The 19,384-nt window shown below is 52.6% G+C and overlaps 1 protein-coding gene across 1 annotated transcript in view; it reads left to right on the top strand.

The window, feature by feature from the left end:
* COL27A1 (collagen type XXVII alpha 1 chain) overlaps positions 1 to 19,384 on the top strand; it is a 155,980-nt gene that overhangs the window by 31,506 nt on the left and 105,090 nt on the right. Inside the window, exons 6-12 of the mRNA XM_077142432.1 lie at positions 2,559 to 2,612; positions 3,983 to 4,036; positions 13,541 to 13,585; positions 14,069 to 14,122; positions 14,543 to 14,587; positions 17,570 to 17,623; positions 19,040 to 19,084. Coding sequence (XP_076998547.1) covers positions 2,559 to 2,612; positions 3,983 to 4,036; positions 13,541 to 13,585; positions 14,069 to 14,122; positions 14,543 to 14,587; positions 17,570 to 17,623; positions 19,040 to 19,084 — 351 coding nt within the window. The remainder of the gene's footprint in view (positions 1 to 2,558; positions 2,613 to 3,982; positions 4,037 to 13,540; positions 13,586 to 14,068; positions 14,123 to 14,542; positions 14,588 to 17,569; positions 17,624 to 19,039; positions 19,085 to 19,384) is intronic.

Below are 19,384 nucleotides of genomic sequence, written 5' to 3'. Positions count from 1 at the left end.
GGATAAGTGATTTATCTTCTCTACACCTTGGTTTTCTGTTCTGTAGAATGGGAGAAAGGATGGTTGCTACCTCATGGATTTAGTGTGAGGATTCAGTGAGTTTATGCGTGTCTAGTGTGTGGGCTAATATATGCTAATATGCAGCTAATATATGCTAGTGTTTATTATCATTACCCATCTTGCCAGTTTCTCCCGCAGGCAAGAGCTGGGTCTCATTCACCACCATCGTATTTCCTATACTCATCACCAGACTTGGTGCATAGTAGGTGTTCTATAAATATCCGTACTTGCCGATGCTGTCTTCAGGCAGGGGTTATATCTTGAGCAGTGTGCTGACTGCTGGGAGTGCGGAGAGAAATCCCTAAATAACTAAAAAAGCCCAGGTGAGGACCCAGTTTCCTCTTTGGGTCTCAGTTTCCTCTTTTGTAAAATCACAAAATAGGAGACGCTGGGATCAATGCCTGAAGACTTATTAAAGTCCAGCCCCTCTGCCAGCTGCAGACTGAGGTGGGCACAGGCAGGGCAGGGAAAGGCTGCTGTCCTTTTTTGGCCATTGGAATCCTTGGTAGCCCTGGGCCTGGCCCTGTACCATGGACATAAAAGGCATTAGAACTGGACTTGTGAACAGCTGAGGGTGAGAGAGCGTCTGTGAGGGGCAGCTGCAGTGCGAGGGTGGGGGACCCATAGGTGGGGTCCTGCAGAAGTGAACTGGAGGGGCTCAGCGGGACCGAAAGTCTTTGTTCTGGGGGGCCCAGTGAGGAAGGGCTGGCCCGCAGCCCGGGCCGCTGGTAGGAGGGCTGGAACTGCTGGGGGAGGGGCAGGGAATAGGGAAGAAGCCAGGCAGAATGGGGAGCTCCTCTGCCTCTGCCTCTTACCTGCCCTGTCACCCCAGGCTGCTACGGAACATCACAGAACCCCAGCCTTTGTCCTCAGTAGGAACAAGTGGGTGTTACGTGAGGGCTGAAGCAGTTGATGCCTCAGCAGAGAATCTCATGCGGCAGCTGAGCAGTAAAAAGCTGCCCTCTTCCCCTCCTTAAGGCTCCTTCTGGCCCAGAATGCAGCCCTTTCCCATGGAGAGTGACTGAGTCAGGACTTGGAAGGTCTGTGTTCTGACGAAGAAAAAGAACCAAACGGGAATTCATTGAAGTTGGCCAACCTACCCCTCCCATGTGTCACATCCATTAGCTCACTGGCTTCTCCCCAGGAAACCCATGAGGCCGGCAAGCGGGTGTGGATTTGGGTCCGTGTGTGTGTGTGCACACACGTATGTGCGTGTGTGTATGTGTATACCGTATGCTATGTTGCCTCCATTTTAAAGGTGAGGAAACTGAGGCTCAGCAAGGTGAGGTAACTTGCCTAAGACCCCACTGGGGGGCCATGACAGGGTCAGCACTTCTGACTTGGTAACCAGCTGAGGCAGAGAAAGAAGAGGTACTTGGGGGGGCTCAGGAGCTCTTCGAAAGTGACATTGGGGTGGACTGACTTTCCAAAGGGCTATTTCCTGAGTAACAACTAGGCTCAGTTAAACCAGAGGGGCTACAGCCAGAGGTACGCTTCTCAGACCTGTGACAGATCTAGTTGACAAGCTCCAGGGAAGTTTTTCCCAGGGCCCCTCCCTCAGGATCCTTACAGTGAAGACCTACCTGGGTACTGGGATTTCTCCCCTAGTCACTGCCGGTTCTAACTCAGAGGGGAAGGGGGTTTGGCTCCAGGGTTTCCCAGAACCCCGGTCTAAAAGTGACAAATTCAGAGTGTTGGTCTCATCTTGGGGGCTTTGGGCCAGTCCCTGTCCCTGTTTTGGCCTCACTTTTCCAAATGTCAAATGGGATCGTAGCACTTTCCAGGCCCACTGAATCGGGCTAGGTTGTGAGAGTCTAATGAGGTGAGGGATATTGCGAGCTGTGAAGGGCTGTGCACAGAGGCCACTGCAGTCCAGGCGTTGACCTTCAGATGAAGGACTCTGAGAGGAGCATTGGTGTACCGGAAAGTGAAGCTGTCAGCGGTGTTATGGGACGTGCTTCTCAGAAACCCTGTGAAAGCCCCAAGGAACAAGCCAGGAAGCAGGCCCAGTGAGCCACATGCAAGGCCTCACCCTCTGGGTGGTGGGCCCAGAGGTGTCCAGACTGGCTGCGGAGGACGCATTCAGCTGCACCTGGAGGAATGTTCAGGGCTTGGCTAATGAGGACTGGGGAGATGGTTTTCTAGGAGGGGATGACTGTCTGAGCAGGGACCTGGCAGGAGGACGTACTGGGCATGGCTGAGAAATGGGGTCTGTTCTGGTGTCAGAGCAGAGGGACCCTCTGTCTGTGGATGCAGCTGGCAGAAGGAGAGCAAATTCTAAACAGGATGGAAGACTTGGGACACCAGAATGAAGAGTTTGGACTCTGTCATCATGCAGGCAGTGGGTGTTAGAGCAAGAGAGTAATGGAGTGGGAGAAAGGACCCCAATGGAGTTGTATGAGTGGGTGGATGGATGGAAGGGCTTTGAGCAGAGCTTGTGTGGAGACATCCTCTATAGAGATAACTCAATGGCCAAAGTGGAATTGTTTTTGTTTCAGGGACAGAAAGGGGACCCGGGGCTCTCACCAGGAAAGGCCCATGATGGGGCAAAGGTAGGTTTCCAGGGACCCCAGTTTCAGGAAGAGGGGGAATGGCTACGAGGGAAAAAGCCATGCTCTTGGGCAAGCCTTCCTGGTAGAGGCTCCTGCAGATATGCACAGGGAGGTGGGAAAGTCTAGAAAGGTCAGGGCCTGGTGTGACTTCTTCTTGCAGCCCTTCAGCCTCACCTTACACCACACCCAGGGCTAGTCCCTGCTACCTTCTTCCCAAGGTGCAAAAATTACAACCAACAAAAACTTTTGCCTGTGGACACACTCTTCGTGAATTTCCTTTTGCATGGTTTTCTGCAGTGTGTGCAAGATGACCCTGGCATCCAGAAGAACTTTCCAGGTAGCTTCCAGAGGCCTTCCAAGTCTTCCCTGCGATTGTTAATTAGAGCAGATGTATGCATTTCTAGGAGGTGGGAAGGTGCAGAGCTGGCCCTAAGGCCAGAAGGTTCTCTCATAAGAGAGAAGATGTCTTCCTCAAAGGGCTGCAGCTTCACTGCATAATTGAGTAGAGAGGCTGGAGGGAGGGAGTGCAGGACTGACAGGAACAGGGTGATCCAGAACTCCAAGTGAAGTCATCATTGTCTCAGACCTACCCTGGAAGGAATGCTTGGGTCTGTCTGGTTTCCTTCTGGACAGTCTCCTGTGCCTATGCATGTAGAAGTGCCCATTTCCTTTGATTTCCATGAAGCACAGGTGGCTCATTCCTTCACATCCTCATTGATAAGTTTGCTTATTCAGCAAACATTTACTGGGTGACCTAGTGTCCCAGGAAGGTCTCCATATACACGCCCATGTGCTGCCCACCATACCTTATAAACTAGGTCCAATGGGCCCAGCTTACAGATGAAGAAACACAAGCAGGAGAGGGGGTGTGAGCAGCAGAGCTGGGATTTGTCCCCAGGGCCTGGGCTTCACTTCCATTCTCCTCTGTCCTCTACTCCCAGGTCCTGGTGTTGGTGACAGAAGTGCCCACCTGGCAAGAGTGAAGGAATAGGCAGGAAGGAGACTGTCTCAGGAATGCAGTGCAAGAAAACTGATTGGAATGGCATGGACTAGAGCTCATGTGTCCTCTAGGCAGTAGTTTTCATACATAGTCTTAGTAGCAGAACCTATTGGCCATGTACCAATGGTGACTTATGTCGAAGTCTAATAGATAAAATAGATCAAGTGGAGCTCAGTGTATTGGGGAGTAGGGGTACCCCACACATTTGGCTGCCCTCATCTCACTTGGTAGCCCCCTGAGACTCCTTTGGGTCTCTTAAGTCTCCATAACCCCCATTTGGAAATAGCCAGTTATTTGAGGTCGTGCTTTCAATTTAACAGGTGTTTCTGCACCTGTTTCCCATCTCACACCCCGTGTTTGTGTTTTGCAGGGCAACATGGGCTTGCCTGGGCTCCCCGGGAATCCAGGACCGCGTGGACGAAAGGTACAGCCCGGGTTGTGGTGCTTTGCCTTGCTGAGTGAGCCCGGCCCTGAGGCTAGTGCTGAGTGCACCCCTGTCTGCCTACCCTCCCTGCTCCCCTCTCCCCAGCCCCAGCTCAGCTCCCTTGATCTTGGGGAAACATTGGTGGGAAATGAAAGAGGTTTCCTGAGAATCTGTGCTTACTGGGGGGGAAGAGAGCACCTTAGCTCGGAGTCATCCCTGCATCCCTCACCCCAAGGCCAATGAGAGGGAGGCCACATGGTACTTGTGTGCAGTACTTCCTTCTGGGAGCCCAGGCTCCAGTCGAGACTGCCCTCAGGAGGCTGAAAGCCGCCATCCTCAGGGAGGTTGAGGGGCTGGACTCTGGGTTCTTCTCCCTACCCCACCATTTCTCAGATGGGGGGCTTTGACAGGCCCATAACCTCCCTATGCCTGTATTCACCCCTCCCTGATATATTGCAGGAACCGGCAGTGGTTACTCCTGTTACAGATGGAGGGAGAATGCTCTAGAACGGTGATGAGTTCTCTGTGTCTGCAGAGCTGTTGTGTTTCCCCCAACCCCATCCCCTCTTCAGCCATGTCAGGTGTGGGGTGGGGCAGGGTGGCAGGGGGAGTTGCCTATCTAAACAGCTTTGGGGGAAAATCTTCCATTTTCCTACATGCTGAACCTCTGGATACCAAAAAGGCCCTTTGCTCTGACTTCTCTCGCCAGGGCTCCTATTCTTTGATATAGAAAATTCTTTGATGCAAATACCAGCTGTTTTTGCACCTCATCCAGAAAGCCCTCCTAGAACACCCAGCCTTCAGGTCCCGGGCCTTCACCTGCTCAGGGCACTTAGCATATCTCAGCTTCCGTATTCTTCAGTCCAGAGTCTTGCCCTGACCAACCAAGTTGTGCAAATACGGTTTGGTGCTCTCCATACTGAGCCTTGCGCAGGACCTGCTGCCTAATAGGTGCTCAGGAAACTGGGCAAGGACAGTGCAGACCGAGGGTCAGTGGCTTTTGCAGGAAAATCCCAATTGCTGGTGGCTTTTCCAGTAGACACTTCGTTCTAGGGCACGCTTTGACCCTGGCTCTCAGATGTGGCCACAGCTGCCCTCTCTCTTGGGCCATCTGGTGCTCATCCGGACAGCTGCGGTGTCTCTTGGCTCTATCCGACCCCTTCTTCAGGGGTCCTCAGGACATAGGGGGACCTGAAGGACCACATCCTCCCACCCCTTTCTCCTCTACCCTTGATGGCCGGAGCAGGCCAGGCGTCAAATTGGAAGAGGCCAGACCCAGACAGGAGTCCCATGGCCGTCTGTAAGCTGGGAAAATGTGGCCTATTTTGGCTCAGAGAACTCCGAGGGACTTCCTCTCCCTACTCTCCACCCCTCTGAGCACCGGCATGTTCTGATGAATGAGGTATGAGTGGAAAAAGCTCCTTCCAGGCCTGGCTCATAAAGCAGTCAATGATGATCTCTCTGTGCATGGGTTAGGAGCTCAGCAGAGGTGGCAGAGATGGGAAAAGCAGACTTGGGACAGCTCCTGGCTGGGGTTCCAGGCTTCCCCGCTCTCAGCAGATGTCCAGTGAGGCCAAGAGCCCCCCTGCAGTGAAGAGGAACCAGCTCACGTGGGCAGGCAGGGGCATCTTTTCTAAGTTAAGAAAAGGTCTCCATGCAGATGGAAAAATATTAGCACAGCTATTCCCACTGAGTTCCCCTCTGGCCCTGGCAACATGGAGGAGTTTGGTCTGGGGCAGGCTAGTGCCACCCATGCAGGGAAGGTGGTGGGGAGAGCATGGGGGAGCTGAGGTCCCACAGCGGGGACCTCAGGGAGGAGGGGGTCAGGAAGGAGGACCCATGGATGTACCCGTGGTTGTAATCATCACTGTTTGTAATCGATCTCTCCTCCCACAAGCATCTTTGGTGACAACAGTGACCATTTTACTCCATTCTTCTTGCTTGGCTTTTCTACTTCTTTGCTTGTGGGAGAGCCTTGGTGGAGGGAGGGATGTGGGTGGGCCAGAGATAAGGTCACCTTCCTCTTTGCTTACCAACATGTTGGATTTGGGCTTCTTTCTCTGAGATGATGCTGATAACCCATTCATTCATTCAATGAGCATTTATTGAATATCTACTGTGTGGCAGGTACTGGGCAAGGGACTGAGCTAAATAAATAAGTAAAAATACCTGCTTCCAAGGAGCTTACATTCTTGGCAGGGGTGTGAGGAAGAGAGAGGCAGAAAAAAAGAAAAATGGTAAAAATATAAGGTAATTAGAACATGGCAGGACTCTGAAAAATAGGCAGGAGCAAAGATGTTCAGGGGGCAGGGGTCCAATATCAACTAGTGCAGTGACTAGACTAGCACATTAGAGCTGCAGAAAGGGCGACTGTCCCTTACCACCTTGTTTCCTCACCATAGCCCCCCAAAAGTTAGGCAACGTTATACCCATTGTATACCTGAGAAAGTTGAGGCCCAAATAGGTCTCATTCATACATTCATTCATTCTTTCAGGCATGCAACAGATAGGAACCTAGGTGTTAGGCCCTGTGGTGACACTAGTGTTAAATGGCAAATGGGGTCCTCTGGGACCCTGCTTTCCCAAGGGTGCAGTCTGCAGCAGTGGTTCTCCACCCCCACTGGGCATTAGAACCAGCTGGAGAGACTGGGTCCTGTCCCAAGGATTCAAGTTCAATTGGACTGAGGGTAGACCCTTGTCCTCAGTAATTCTAAAAGCTCCCCGGGTGATTCCCATGTGTAGCCAGGATTGAAGACCACTGGCTTAATGGAAATATACCTTTCGCTGTCACTGACAAGGCTGGGATTTAAACCCAGGTCTTCTGACCTTCAGGCTCTTTCTCTTCCTGCAACGCTGATTGAAATTGCTTCTCAATAAGACGCAGCCCTCAGATTAAAGAGAGTCTCCACATCTGGGAGGATCCGTTTCTCTGCAGTCTGCTTGCTGAGAGACGTTCCCAGGGGGTGGATGGGTGGTATACAGGCTTCAGCATCAGACAGACTTGGGTGGAATCTCAACTCCATCCCTCTCTGCATCCCCTTGCCTCCCTGTCCTTCAGTTGCTGCAGTGGAAAGCTGGGGGGGTTCAATGAGATGTGACATCCCCAGCACCCATGGGGCTGACACGTGGTAGGCATTTCATGTGCTTCTGCAGAATGAATGAGTGAATGATCTTGATGCTCATGAAGGAGAAGCAGCTGAAGAAGGCCTTTGCCATCTGACACGATCAGTCGTCTTGCCAGTAACCAGTTCATCACCCCCCACTGGCTAAGAAGGCTCCCAGCACCCCATTTGCACATTGGCAGATGCATGTGCCCATGCTGTCTCTAGTTAACCCTCCTGCTTTCTTTTCTGCAAAACAGTAGTTTTCAACTGGGGGTAATTTTGCCCTCCACCCCCACCCCCACCCCCAGGGAACAGTTAATGTCTGGACAGTTAGCAATGTCTGGAGATATTTTTGGTTGTTACAATATGGGTGGGAGTGGGGGTGGGGGGTGAGTGTGCTGCTAGTTGCTAGTGGGTAGAAGCCAGAGATGCTGGTAAACAGCCTCCAATGGACAAGACAGTCCCACCCACACAACAAAGACTTATCCAGCCCAAATGCCAACAGAGCCAAGGCTGAGAAACTATGCTATCTATAGACTCTTTCTCCCTGCAGACCTGTGCCCTGGGCCACCCCCTCTGTGTTTGTGTATGCTCTGCCCTCTTTTGGCACATGTCCTCTCTTCCACACTCATCTTCATGTGTCTGTCCCTTATTCAGTTCTCAAATGCCATTGTCTCAGGGGTACATCCCCAGACCTCCAGGCAGAAGTCATGCCTGCCTTCTTAATCCTTCAGCCTCTTTGGGACTCTGCTCTTTCTGACTGACAGGAAACTCACAGGCGTCCTTTACTCATTTTTCAGAGTGAAGCAAGTGCATAAAGGACACACCCTAACCCATTCATCTTTGTTTCCATGTGTAGGGCTTGCCACAGGGCTGGGCATATACATCTGCCTCTTGCTTCGCTCCCTGCCTCCCCTGCCTGTGGCAGACAGCACTAATTGATCTTTCTTCCCAAGCCCTGATGTGGCCTCAGAATCTTTCTTAACCTACTGCCCCAGGAAGGCATTACTAGTAGAATGAAATCAGTACTCCAGTTGAAACATCTCTCCAGCCTGACTTCTTGGTTCCCTTCTGCTGCTCTCTCCCTGCTGGCTAGCTCTCTTTATGCTGCCTGAATTCTCCATTATCTGTGGGAAGCTGGAATAAAATGGGAAGGCAGGGGAGGTCATTTGGAAATATCCTGGGGGAGAATGTGATTGAGGCTGGCTTGAGACATCTCCAACCTCTCTGCCCAACTACCAGCCCTACCCAGCCCCATAGAGAGACACCCCCTCCCCCACCCCGAGGTCCTTTCCCAGGCTCCCCTGCTGCTAACTTAACTAGGCTTTGGTGGCCCAGGCCCTCAGTCACCTCTGAGCTCAGCTCCTGCTTCTCCTATCCAATCCCTGCTTCTCCTGTTCAAGCCTCAGTTTATAATGTCTCCTTCTCTTGTTGGATGCGTTGGTCTCCCGTAGCATTTAGTACTTCTTCATTCCACTTAATGTGTGCTTAGTGTCCATAATGTTCCCTTCTGGAAGGTAGGAAGTGGGTTCATCCCATTTGTCAGGGTGTCCCTAGTACCTGATGTAGGGTCTAGCTCACTGTTGGGGCTCAGCAAATGTGTTCCTTGAATGAATGAGCCACAGCAAAATTGTACCTTCTTGACCTCTCCTGTGTTCAGAATCAGCTTGTCTTTGTTTCCTGACTGCTATGGCAAATACCACTAAATGGGTTGGCATAATCAATGGGAATTTATTGGCTCATTGTTTTTAGGCCAAGAGAAGTCCAAAATCAAAGCATCAGCATGATGATAACTTTCTCTCTGAAGGCTGGTAGAGCCGGCTGCTGGCGCTCCTAGGGTCCTTGGCTTTTTTGTCACACGGCAATGCATGTGACAGGGGTGTCTCCTTCTCTTCAGGTTCTGTTGACTTCCAGCTTCTTCTTCCTATGGTTTTTTTCTCTCTCTCTGTCTGAATTTCATTATGCTTAAAAAAGGACTCCAGTGGTCATGATTAAACGAATTCAGCTGGCCACATCTTCACTAAAAATAGTATCTTCAAATGGTCCTAAATATCTTCATATAGATTAAGATTAAGAATGTGTTTTTCTAGGGTACGTAATTCAATTTACCACACCACTAAATAAAGTCTGGTGTTAGATGCCTGGCTGTGCCATGAGACTGTGCTTTTGGACAAGTCACACCTTTCATATGAGGAAACTGAGGCCCAGGCAGAAGCAGGGACTTGTCCCCTATCATGCAGTGAATCACTTCATATCTTGGCTTGCATTTCTTTCTCTGATTCTTTCGGTTAAATGGAGCTTTCTGTCCTGCAGATTGTCCAGCATAGGGTATAGGCAGCTAAGGTGGTAAAGTTTAGGGGGAAGTCTCATGGAGCACTAAGCAAACCCGAGAGGAAGGACACCTCTGTTTATTGAAGGCCTACTATGTGCCAGCATATTTTCTGGAGTGATACATAAACCCTTTTGTTTTGGCTCAGAGCCCTGCTCCTCCGTTTCCCCATCTCTAAGCTGTGCCCAGATTTCAGCTGTGTTCACCCAGGCTCCATTTCAGCCAGCATGAGGCCTTGGCCTCTCACACTAGAACGGAGCTCATCATGCTGCCCCACGAGAGCTTGCATTGGTCCCCAGGACCCCTGGGCGAGGACAGAACCCCCACCCCTCCCTGCCCAAAGCCCAGATAGCATCCCAGCCGGACGGGCTGTCTGCAGCAACAGTGAGGTGATGTCTGGCTTCTCCTCGTACATTGTAAGCAATGATTAATCTGGCTCCAAAACCAAAATATAGACCAAGTTCTATTATAAACACGGGTCCTGTGGAGACCCGCCTGCCAGGCACAGCAGGAAGCTCCTCACAGACACCCATGGTCCCTAGATCTCCCCCAAAGCGGCTGCTCTCTTCTAGCACCAGTTGGGCACCGATCACATGTCGGGGAATCATGTCCATGGGTTCACCCTGTTGTCAGTGCCCATCCCATAATTGTTGAGGCCCTGGAGAAGATAATGGCTTAGAGTCTTCCAGGTCCTGGGGCCCTGTCATTCAATGCTATCTGGCTGGCCCCAGCTTGGTATAAACTCTGTTGAGATGATTCCAGGGAGCATGAGAACCTACCCCTCTCTACCTTCACTTTAGTTGTACTCAGACATGCAGCTCTGGCCAGCCAGGAGAAACAGTTGGGCCCATGGATTAGCTCCCCAACCTTCTGGACAAAGCCTTGCCCACCTGGTCTAGAGTCTTGGCAAACAGTTTGGGCTTGGGCATAACTTGCTAAGGAAACTTGGACAAATCTCTTCCCCTCTCTGAGCCTCAATTTCTTAGTCTGTCCAATGAGAAAGGAGATTGTCAAGTTAATGGCTTAGGTCTTTTCCAACTCAGTTGCCCAGGGTTCCACGACTGTCCTTTGGCCCATTAACACTGCAGTGACCCTGAGCTTCGGTCCTGGTGAAGTGATTCTCTATGGAGGGCTTTCTCTAGACAGCCCAGTGGCTCTTCTAGGCTGGTGTTGAGCTTGTCAATGAGAATGTCTCATCCTGTGATGTAAGGAAACAGGTTTTGAAGTTAGACCTGGTTCTGTCTCTGAGAAGCTGTGTGACCCCAGAAAAGCCCCTTTTCCTCTCTGAGCCTCCATTTCCTCATCTGGCAATATGTGCATGGCCATTCCTACCTCCTAGGGATGGTTGCAAAGAGTTGATGAGCTAATGGTGTACTTAGGGCCTGAGTGCCGGGCCAAGCATAGAACAGTTCTCTGTATATGTCCCTAATTACCATTTGTTTCCTTTTAGCTGCAACCTGAGGAAAGGGTCTACTTGAAGTCTGTGCTGGGGGTTTTATTTGCAATTTGGGAAGTGCTGAAGAATTGGGGTTTGGGGGTTTCTCTGTGGATGTGGAGGAAATCGCCGGAGCTGATGTTCAGGGGCCCACTCTCCTGGTTCTCATCCTTGTCCCCATTGTTCTTCTGGCTCATTACAGCCACCCCAGGAGGCCAGTGGGGGGTGGCAGGCTGAACCCCGAGTAATGCTCAAAGATCAGTGGCCGTGCGGGTCACACAGTCAAGAGCTGGGGGCTAAATTCAGTTTTTCCCTAGGAAAAGGCTTTGATTAGTCTTCCTTTTTGATGGCTACAAAGTAGAAAAAGTGATAATAAGGGGCATTGTTTAAGTGCTATCCTGACCCGCCCTATTCAGAACCTTGCTGTGTTTCTCCATCTGCCCCCACCCCCACTCCCCAGGGCTGGAACAAACCCGCCTTCCGCTTCTTCTCTGACCCTACCCCACACTCACTTCTCCCTGGCCCCTCACCCCCTCACATGTTCTGCTCCTGTCACATCAGACTCTGCACTCATTCTTACCTCAGGGCCTTTGCATTTGCTGCCTGGAGCCAGCCCAAAGTCCAGCTTTATTTATCACCTCCAATGGCCTCCCTTAAGTGCCTACCACGAAGTTACAGACCTCCTTCCCTCCCCAACACTACCATTCTCTATCCCCTAACTCGGCTTATTTTTTTCATAGTATTGATCTGATTGGACATTCTCTTCTATATTTATTTGTTTTTATATCTCTTTAATTAGAACATGAGCCCCATTAAGGCAAAAGATGTTGTGTCTCTCATTTACCCCATGTTTAGAGCAATGCTAGCACAGAAAATCTCAGTAAATGTTTGTTGAATAAATGAATGAAAAATGAAAATCATGATAACAGCAGCTACTCTTTACAGGGCCCTCAGACTTAATGCCAGAGGCTCTGCTAAGTGCTTTACAGGCACTTTGTCATGTCACCCCTACCCCAGCCTTCTATCACAATTTTCCAAATAAGGAAACTGAGACTCAGAGAAGTTGAGTCAGTGGCCCCAGAGCCAGCCAGTGGTGGAGCAGGCCTGGAACCCAGATCCGTGTAAAATGAGATCTTCACCACTGTGTTCTAGACCCTGGCTGTGGCCTGGGCCTCGGTTTGCTCCTTGTGGGAAAGAGCACACACCCCAGGTGGAAGAAGCTCACCAGTCGTGTTGCATCAGTCTCCGAAGGCCATGGATTTGAGATGCAATCATATCTCTGAGCAATCTTGCAGCATGAGTAGGTTCAGGAGGAATGCTTGTAAATTCCCCAACCACTTGGACCAAACTGGCTGTGCTGTTTATAATTAAGAGCACCTATTTCCTGGGGGTTTGGGGGTGGTTACTCAGTGTGTGCTGTTTGTGTTGTGTACGTGCACAGAACCGTGCATGCCAGGGGATGCTTGCAAGGCTTGAGCATGGCCCCCGGTGTCAGGGAGATGTGGTGGTATGATGTCATCTGCTGCTCCTTACCGGTGGGACTTAGGGCAAGTGGCTTGAGCTCCCCAAGACTTGGTTTTCTCTCTGTAAATAGGAGGTGATGATCTCCCCTGTCCACCCCCTTATCTGACTGTTTTAAGGACCAGGTAAGATCATGGAGATACAGTCCTAGGTACCAGGGAAGCTCTCTGTAAATGGGAGTACCTAAAAAGGTCTACAGGCATCTGCCTGTATATGTTTTAGGGTCTTCCTGTATCTCCCTCTGGGGGAGTTTTAGGACTCTATAACATCAGCGCTAGAGGGGTATTATAGTCCTAACTCCATCATCTGAGGTCCAGAGAAGGGCAGTAACCCATCTAAAGTTTCCTAATAAGCCAGGAACCATGTCTAAAACAAGCCCAGAGCTCCCTCTAGGAGGAAGTCTCCTGGGGATCAGTGTGGTCTCACTGGAAATGGAAATCCAGCTATCTTATTTTCCCAGCAGTCCTAAGCTGATTAAAGCATGAAGTCTAGGGTTTCCCTCCAAGACCTCCTAGCACTAATGAAATGCCCCCCATCCCCCCGAAACACTCGTTTTGATTCTCAGGACAGCCTGCACATATGTTGGACCGTGGAGACAGATGGGTCAGGCTTGGTACTGGGGCATTGCCAGAACCCCTCTCGAGCTGGGCCCAGTGGGAGGAAGGGAGAGCACTATTTTGGTTAATAACTTTATTGATACATAAGTGAGCTCTTTTCTGATAGGGCTTTCTGACACATCACATGGTGGTTGGACATAATCTAGACTGTCAGGTCCTATTTGCTCCATCCACCCACTGACAGATCTCTCTACTCTACCTCCTGGCACCTGCACCACTGGGCCAGGCTGCCCTTTGCCATGGTTATTGCATCCCAGTTCAGCCCCCAGGCCCTGCTGAAGCAGCGAGCAATCCCCAAGAACTGGAAAAGATAAAAGCTTAAAAATCTGCTAAGCCTGACTTGTTACATGCCTCCCCTCAGTGAGCACTTACTGACCACATACTACATCCCTGACATAGTGTGTCCAGGCTGGAGGAAACAGGCCGGGAGGCTGGGCCTCTGTTATCCACCGACCCAGGGGCAGCCTCCCTGCCTTACGCGGCTCTCTTTCCCCACAGGGCCACAAGGGCTATCCTGGACCGGCAGGGCACCCCGGAGAACAGGTGAGGGCCTGCTCCATGCTGAAAGAGCCCCACAGCCAGGCCTGGGGGCCCCCCACCCTCTCCAGTCCCCTCCCCCAAACAGCTGCCTGCAAGAGCCAGAGGCTGCGCCCACCCAGAGTTGGCATGGTTTGCTCAGCTTTGGTCAGAGCCATGAATAGCTGGCCTGTTCTGGGTGATATTAGGGGAATTTAGACGCTCCACCATGGGGTTTGCAGGAATTTTTGACCATCCTGGCCCAAGTAAAACAGCAGCCTCTGCCAGAATGGAAGGGCCAGCCAGGCGTCCATGTATTCTTATTCCTAGGTTATAAGTAGAGGGGGTTTGGTCCCTCAAGCCGGGTTGACCAGCTTCTCAGAGGGGTGGACTTGGTGGCTTCCCTTTCCTCCTGCTCCTTCTCACCTTCCTGCCCCTCTCTTTGTCCATTGTCATCTGAAAGTGGTCAGGGTCTCTCCTTCCCTCATGTGCCTCTCTGTTCCTTTGCAGGGACGGCCAGGACCTGAGGGCAGCCCAGGGGCCAAAGGTTACCCTGGCAGGCAGGTGCAGTATATGGCTTCCGGAAGCCCTGGTGGTGTGGAGATGGCTATGGGTTCCCCCAGGCAGAGGGAGGCAGCAAGCCTGGGGGCTAGGGAGCTGCTGTAGCTGGGCAGGCCCTGAAGGAAGGGCTACCGTGGGTCTGGACCAAGGAACCCTCTCCTGGAAGGCAGTGGCACAGGGCTGCTCAAGACAGAACAGATGGAAGAGGGGTCTAGTTCTGTGGGGTTAGGTCTCCTGAGGCTCCTCCCTGGGACCCTGGGGCTAGGGTTATGGGGATGCTAGTTTAAAGACCACCAGTCTGACCTCCACCCTCATTTTACAGATGGGGCATTCGAGGCCCACAGGAGACAGAACTTGCGCCTGTTGTTGGTGGCAGGCAGAACGTCTCCATATGTCCTCGCCCCTCTGTCTTTTGTGTTTCAGGGGTTACCTGGACCAGTAGGAGACCCTGGCCCCAAAGGCAGCCGGGTAAGTGGTTCTTGGCAAGTGCCACACTGGTGGGCCCTGAGTGGACATCACCTGTCTCTCCAGCAGGCCCAGTGGGAGGTTAGGGCTGTGAGTCCGCCACCCATGGCCTGTTGGTGGGCTGGTGCCAAGGCTCTCCCCTCTGAGTGCCCTCTGGAAAGTGGAGGGGCAGCAGGAAGGCTGCATGATAGGGGACCCTCGAGCCTGAGAAGCTGTCTTGATCCCTGTGGCTGTGCAGCAGGGGGTCTGCTGGGGACTTGGCCGTGGTCCACCTGCAAACAAACAGGCATTTGCTTGTCGTGGTCCCAGCACATCCCAAGGGACCTGGGATCCCATGCTGGGGCCGCTTGAATTGCCTGTAATCTTGGACGCCTTCATCCTGCCCTCCGACTGAGGCCTGGGTAGGAGGAGAGCACCCTTTTTGGAGGCGGTGGTGCCAGCAGGTGAATGCTGCCAGGCTTACAGGCTACCAGAGCAGCCGGGCCTCCTTTGCCTTCCATCCCCCCTGGAATAAACCCTGGGGCCTCAGTTTACCCATCTTCACATTGGGGGATGATGTCCATTTCTACCACTAGCGTAGTTATGGGGATGGTAGGAACTTGAAAGCAAGCACCACTGAGGATGGGCTGCCGAATGGGGACTCCCAAGAGAACTAGGGGGAGGTAGAGAAGGTTCCGGGTGAATTGGATGAGAATAAGTAGCATTCAAAAGCCTAAGAGATGATCTGTGGAATTCTCTCTTCTGTGTACAAGAAAACTGGGTTCATGGTAGAGACCAAGTGGGCCCAGCAGAGTGCACAATTGAGGTGGGGCTGGGAAGAGGACTCAAGTGTCCTGGGCCTGGGGTCGGTTCTGCAAATGGGTCACACAGACCTTGTCTGGGGCAGGTCATGCATGATGTGTCCTCTGCTCTTCAGCCAAAGCTATTTTATTTATACCCTGGTGGGAAGGAGAGGTCAGAATGGCTGCAGATTCTCCCTAATCCCTGGAACATACTGGGTGCCCATTAGGACAGTGTCCAGGAAGTGGATGAGTGGGCAGGGAGGCAAGTTCCCCAGGATGTTATTATGATATGAGGGGCTGAGAAGGCTCCTGTCCTAGGATGCTGGGCCTCCCTTCCTTTATCCAGCTGCTTCCATGAGCTGGGGCTCCAACAGGGTCTTCTGGACCCAGGGAGAAGGTCTCCCCAAGGCCAGGGGGAGCCAGATGAGTCAGTGACATCTGGAGCCACTCGACATTTGCCGTGCTCACAGCATCTTGAGGCTATATGTGGAGAAAGGCCGGCTCTGGCCCCTGTGCTCCTGTCTCCTGCAGGTCACAGGGACCTTGGCAGCCTGGCTGGACTCAGGCTGGCCCAAGCTGTCCTCCAGACGCTACCACTGCCAGTTTCATATTTATAAAATAGGCAGATCCCTGGGGATGCCTGACTTTGACAACTACTCTGCTGTCAGCCAGTGGTGGAGACTCCGGGAAAACCTCTGGGCCTCTCAGGGCTTGTCTCTCACCTGTCAATCAGGGATATAAGCCCTACTTATCAGACTCAGTAAATGGTCAGTCATGAGGATTGTCGGTATTAATTGCATGGGACAACAAGGAGGAGACCTTGTGACCCCTGGACTTCCAGCGAGGGAGGAGTCACTGGGAGCCTTCACTGGCTGCTTGTCTGTGGGAGACTGTGTGGCACAGCGGGTGGGACCCAGGCCCGGGCATCAGAGGATGTGAATGCACACGCCAGCTCTACCAGAATCCAGCTGCATGGCTGGCAAGTTCCTCACCTCTACTGGCAGGAGACTGGTAACACCTCTTTGCTAGGGTAGAGCCGAGAAAACACAGCCAAGGTTTTAATGCCTGCAGACCCCTTGGAACTGTGCCTGGCACAGAGTCTGCACTCAGTAAAGGTTATCTTTTGTAATTATTATTAACACATTCCACAGACCTCTAGGGAGTGCTGATAGTGGTGAGAGCCCTGTGCAGGTCTTGTCCTAGAGAAGTTCTCAGGCTAATGAGGACATGAAACATGGCCACAGAGAAGGAAGACATGAGGGAGAAGATGTTAATGCAAATAGGATAGTGGTGTGTATATGGCAGGGGAGGGGGTTAGGGGTTGCTTTTGGTTTGGGGCATCAGGAATGCCCTGCCAGAGGACAGAGCATTAGAGCTGGGCTTTGGGAGATTTAGCCGTGCAAGCATGAGGCGTGGGAATCACATGTCCCTGGTGGAGGGGACAGGATGAACAAAGGCTGGGGATGGGAAGAAAGGAGGCAGCTGGCGCTGTACAAGCTCAGGCTTTAGGGTCAGCTGGACGTAGGTTTGCTTCCCAGCTCTACCACTGACTAGTTGGGTTGCTTTATCTCCTGAGCCTCAATTTCCTCCTCTGTGCAGTGGCAGGGGGAGGGGAGACAGGGAGGATACCAGCCAGTCTGCAAGATCCTTGTGAGGGCTTATTGCAGCAGTATGTGCACAGAGACCTCGGTACCAGCCAGGCCGCCTCCCACCCCCATCATCAGTATGACAGGCTGGTGGCTGCTGGGACCCCTGGGGCTCAGGTGGCTAGGGGTGGATATAAGCCCCATGACCAGGGCCTTTGAGGCTGAGCAGGTATTGCAGAAACCACAGGCAGCTGCAAGCATCCCTGGGGGTGGTGAGGACCCAGTGCCATTCTAGCATTCACCCCGGCCAAGAGCTTCCTTCCGCAGGTCCTGGAGCCACTGGTGCGGGGCAGGCCCCCCGCTTGCGAGTGCCCGCCCTTCCCTGGCGTGAGGGTATGTGCCTTTGGACTACATCGTGGAAGCCAGCACCATGCAGTCCGTGGGCATATACACTTGCCTCAAGGCCTATGTCGTCGCGGAGTCACCGGAACTGCCACTGCCTCCAGTGAGGAAGGAGGGCCAGGCGTGAGGGGGTAGTGGAAGGCGGGCTTGGGGGAGGTTGGGCTAGCTACACCCCATCACTTGGCCCCTCTGACCCCCCTTCCGCTCTTTCCTAGGGCTACATAGGACTCCCAGGGCTCTTTGGCCTGCCGGGGTCCGTCGGAGAGCGCGTGAGTATGCTTGCTTTGGTCGGTTCGCTCACCCAGCCCACTCCTCGGTCAACACATGGCTGAGCCTGCCAGGTGCCACCTGGAGGAGTCACAGAATGCCTCCTGGAGGAGGTGACCCTTGAGCTAAGTAGGGGTTTGCTACGGGAACAAGTCAAAGCAGACGTGTTCCAGGCTTGGGGAACAGGGAGTACAAAGACAGGGATGTTCGATACCTCGGGAAGTTTAGTGGCCAATGCAGTCAGAGCCCTGAGAGAGGGAGAGGGCGAGGGAGAGTGAGGGAGGGAGCAGGAGCCGTGAGGGACAAGGCTTGAAGGGGGCCTGGACAAGCTTCCCCGGGTCAGGAGAGGAACTCTCGTCTGAGGGTAAGGTCAGCCCCTGAGGGACTTAGAGCAAATGAAAAACAGGCCCACTTTATGTTTAGATCAGGCATTTGCAAACCATGCCCTCTGGGTCAAATCCAGATAGTCAGCTATTTTATTAATAAAGTTCTATTGAACACAGCCCTGCCTACTGGTTGAAGCCACCGGTTGAGACTGTGGGGCCCACAAACCCAAAACCATTCACTATTTGGTCCTTCCCAGAAAAAGTTTGCTGACCTCTGTTTTAGACAGATCATCACTCTGCTTGTGTTAAAATGTGGTTGGGTTTGGGGCAGTGAAGACAGGAAGACCCATTGGTGGCTATTACGGGAGCCCAAGGGCAAGAGGGTAGCTGGACCTGGCTGGAGGCAGTGGAGCTGGAGGGGGCATGTGAAGGATGAGAGAGGGAGAGGCTGGGATGAGTACTTGGGTGGGTACCTAGGTCTCTGGCTTGAGCCCTGAGATCCATGAAGAGATGGGACACTGAGGGAAGTAGCTCTTTTGAGGAGATAGAGGTCTGGCTTAGGGTCTTAGGAGTGGGCATGGATGCTAGGATTCCTGAGATGCCCCAGCCTTCCTGGCCAAGTACCTAAGTCGCAGGAACCCAGGGGATGGGTAGGAGCTTTGCACAGACCCACGACCTAACCTTCATGTCCACCAGGAATCCCCGGGTTGGGAGCCTCTGGACCTTCCTCCCTGTCCCCTGCCGACCTGAGCCCAGAGCTGGGAACTCGGTTGTAACCTTATAAATAAGTTGGGTATCATGGATCTTAGGAAAACATGAGAAGGAACATTTATTGAGCATCTGCTGAATACTGGGAGCCCTGGGTTCCTTTCTTACACATTTCTCTAGCATAGGCAAGTGCAAACCCCACCCCTACAGACTACAAGGACCATCTCCCCAGTGTGCATGTAACTGACACCTACTGTTTATGTGGCATGTACTCTGGGCCTTCTGTGACACCCTCCTGTGGGCAGTTCTGGGGCTGGTTTGGTGTAATCCTGACTATCCCCACTTGAGCCCTGTCCTGACCTCTCCCCTGTCTCTCCCCTACAGGGTCCACCTGGCGTTCCTGGCAAGAGGGGCAAGATGGGTAGGCCGGTAAAGATTTTCCGTGTCTATTATGCAGACTCTATGGGTGAACCCGATCTCCTACTGGCCACACTGCCTCGTCCACCTGCGGCCTGGGCAGTTTCTGCTTCTCTCTGCTTGGCTGTGGCTCTGCTTTGAGTATATGTGTTGGTGTATGGAGCTGCCTGGGCCATGCGTCCTACTGCCAGAATGGCTGTGTGGCTGCTGCCTGGCTGGGCCTGGGGTGCTCTGCAGGCTCTAGGCCCCTCTGGCTTCATCCCTTTCTCTGTGGGCAGCAACTGCTCTGCTGTGCATCTCTGTGTCTGGGGG

Source organism: Tamandua tetradactyla, chromosome 2 (assembly GCF_023851605.1).
Source record: "Tamandua tetradactyla isolate mTamTet1 chromosome 2, mTamTet1.pri, whole genome shotgun sequence".
Lineage (NCBI taxonomy): Eukaryota > Metazoa > Chordata > Mammalia > Pilosa > Myrmecophagidae > Tamandua > Tamandua tetradactyla.
The sequence above is the reverse complement of the archived record's forward strand: the minus strand, read 5'-3'. Positions and strand labels throughout refer to the sequence as shown.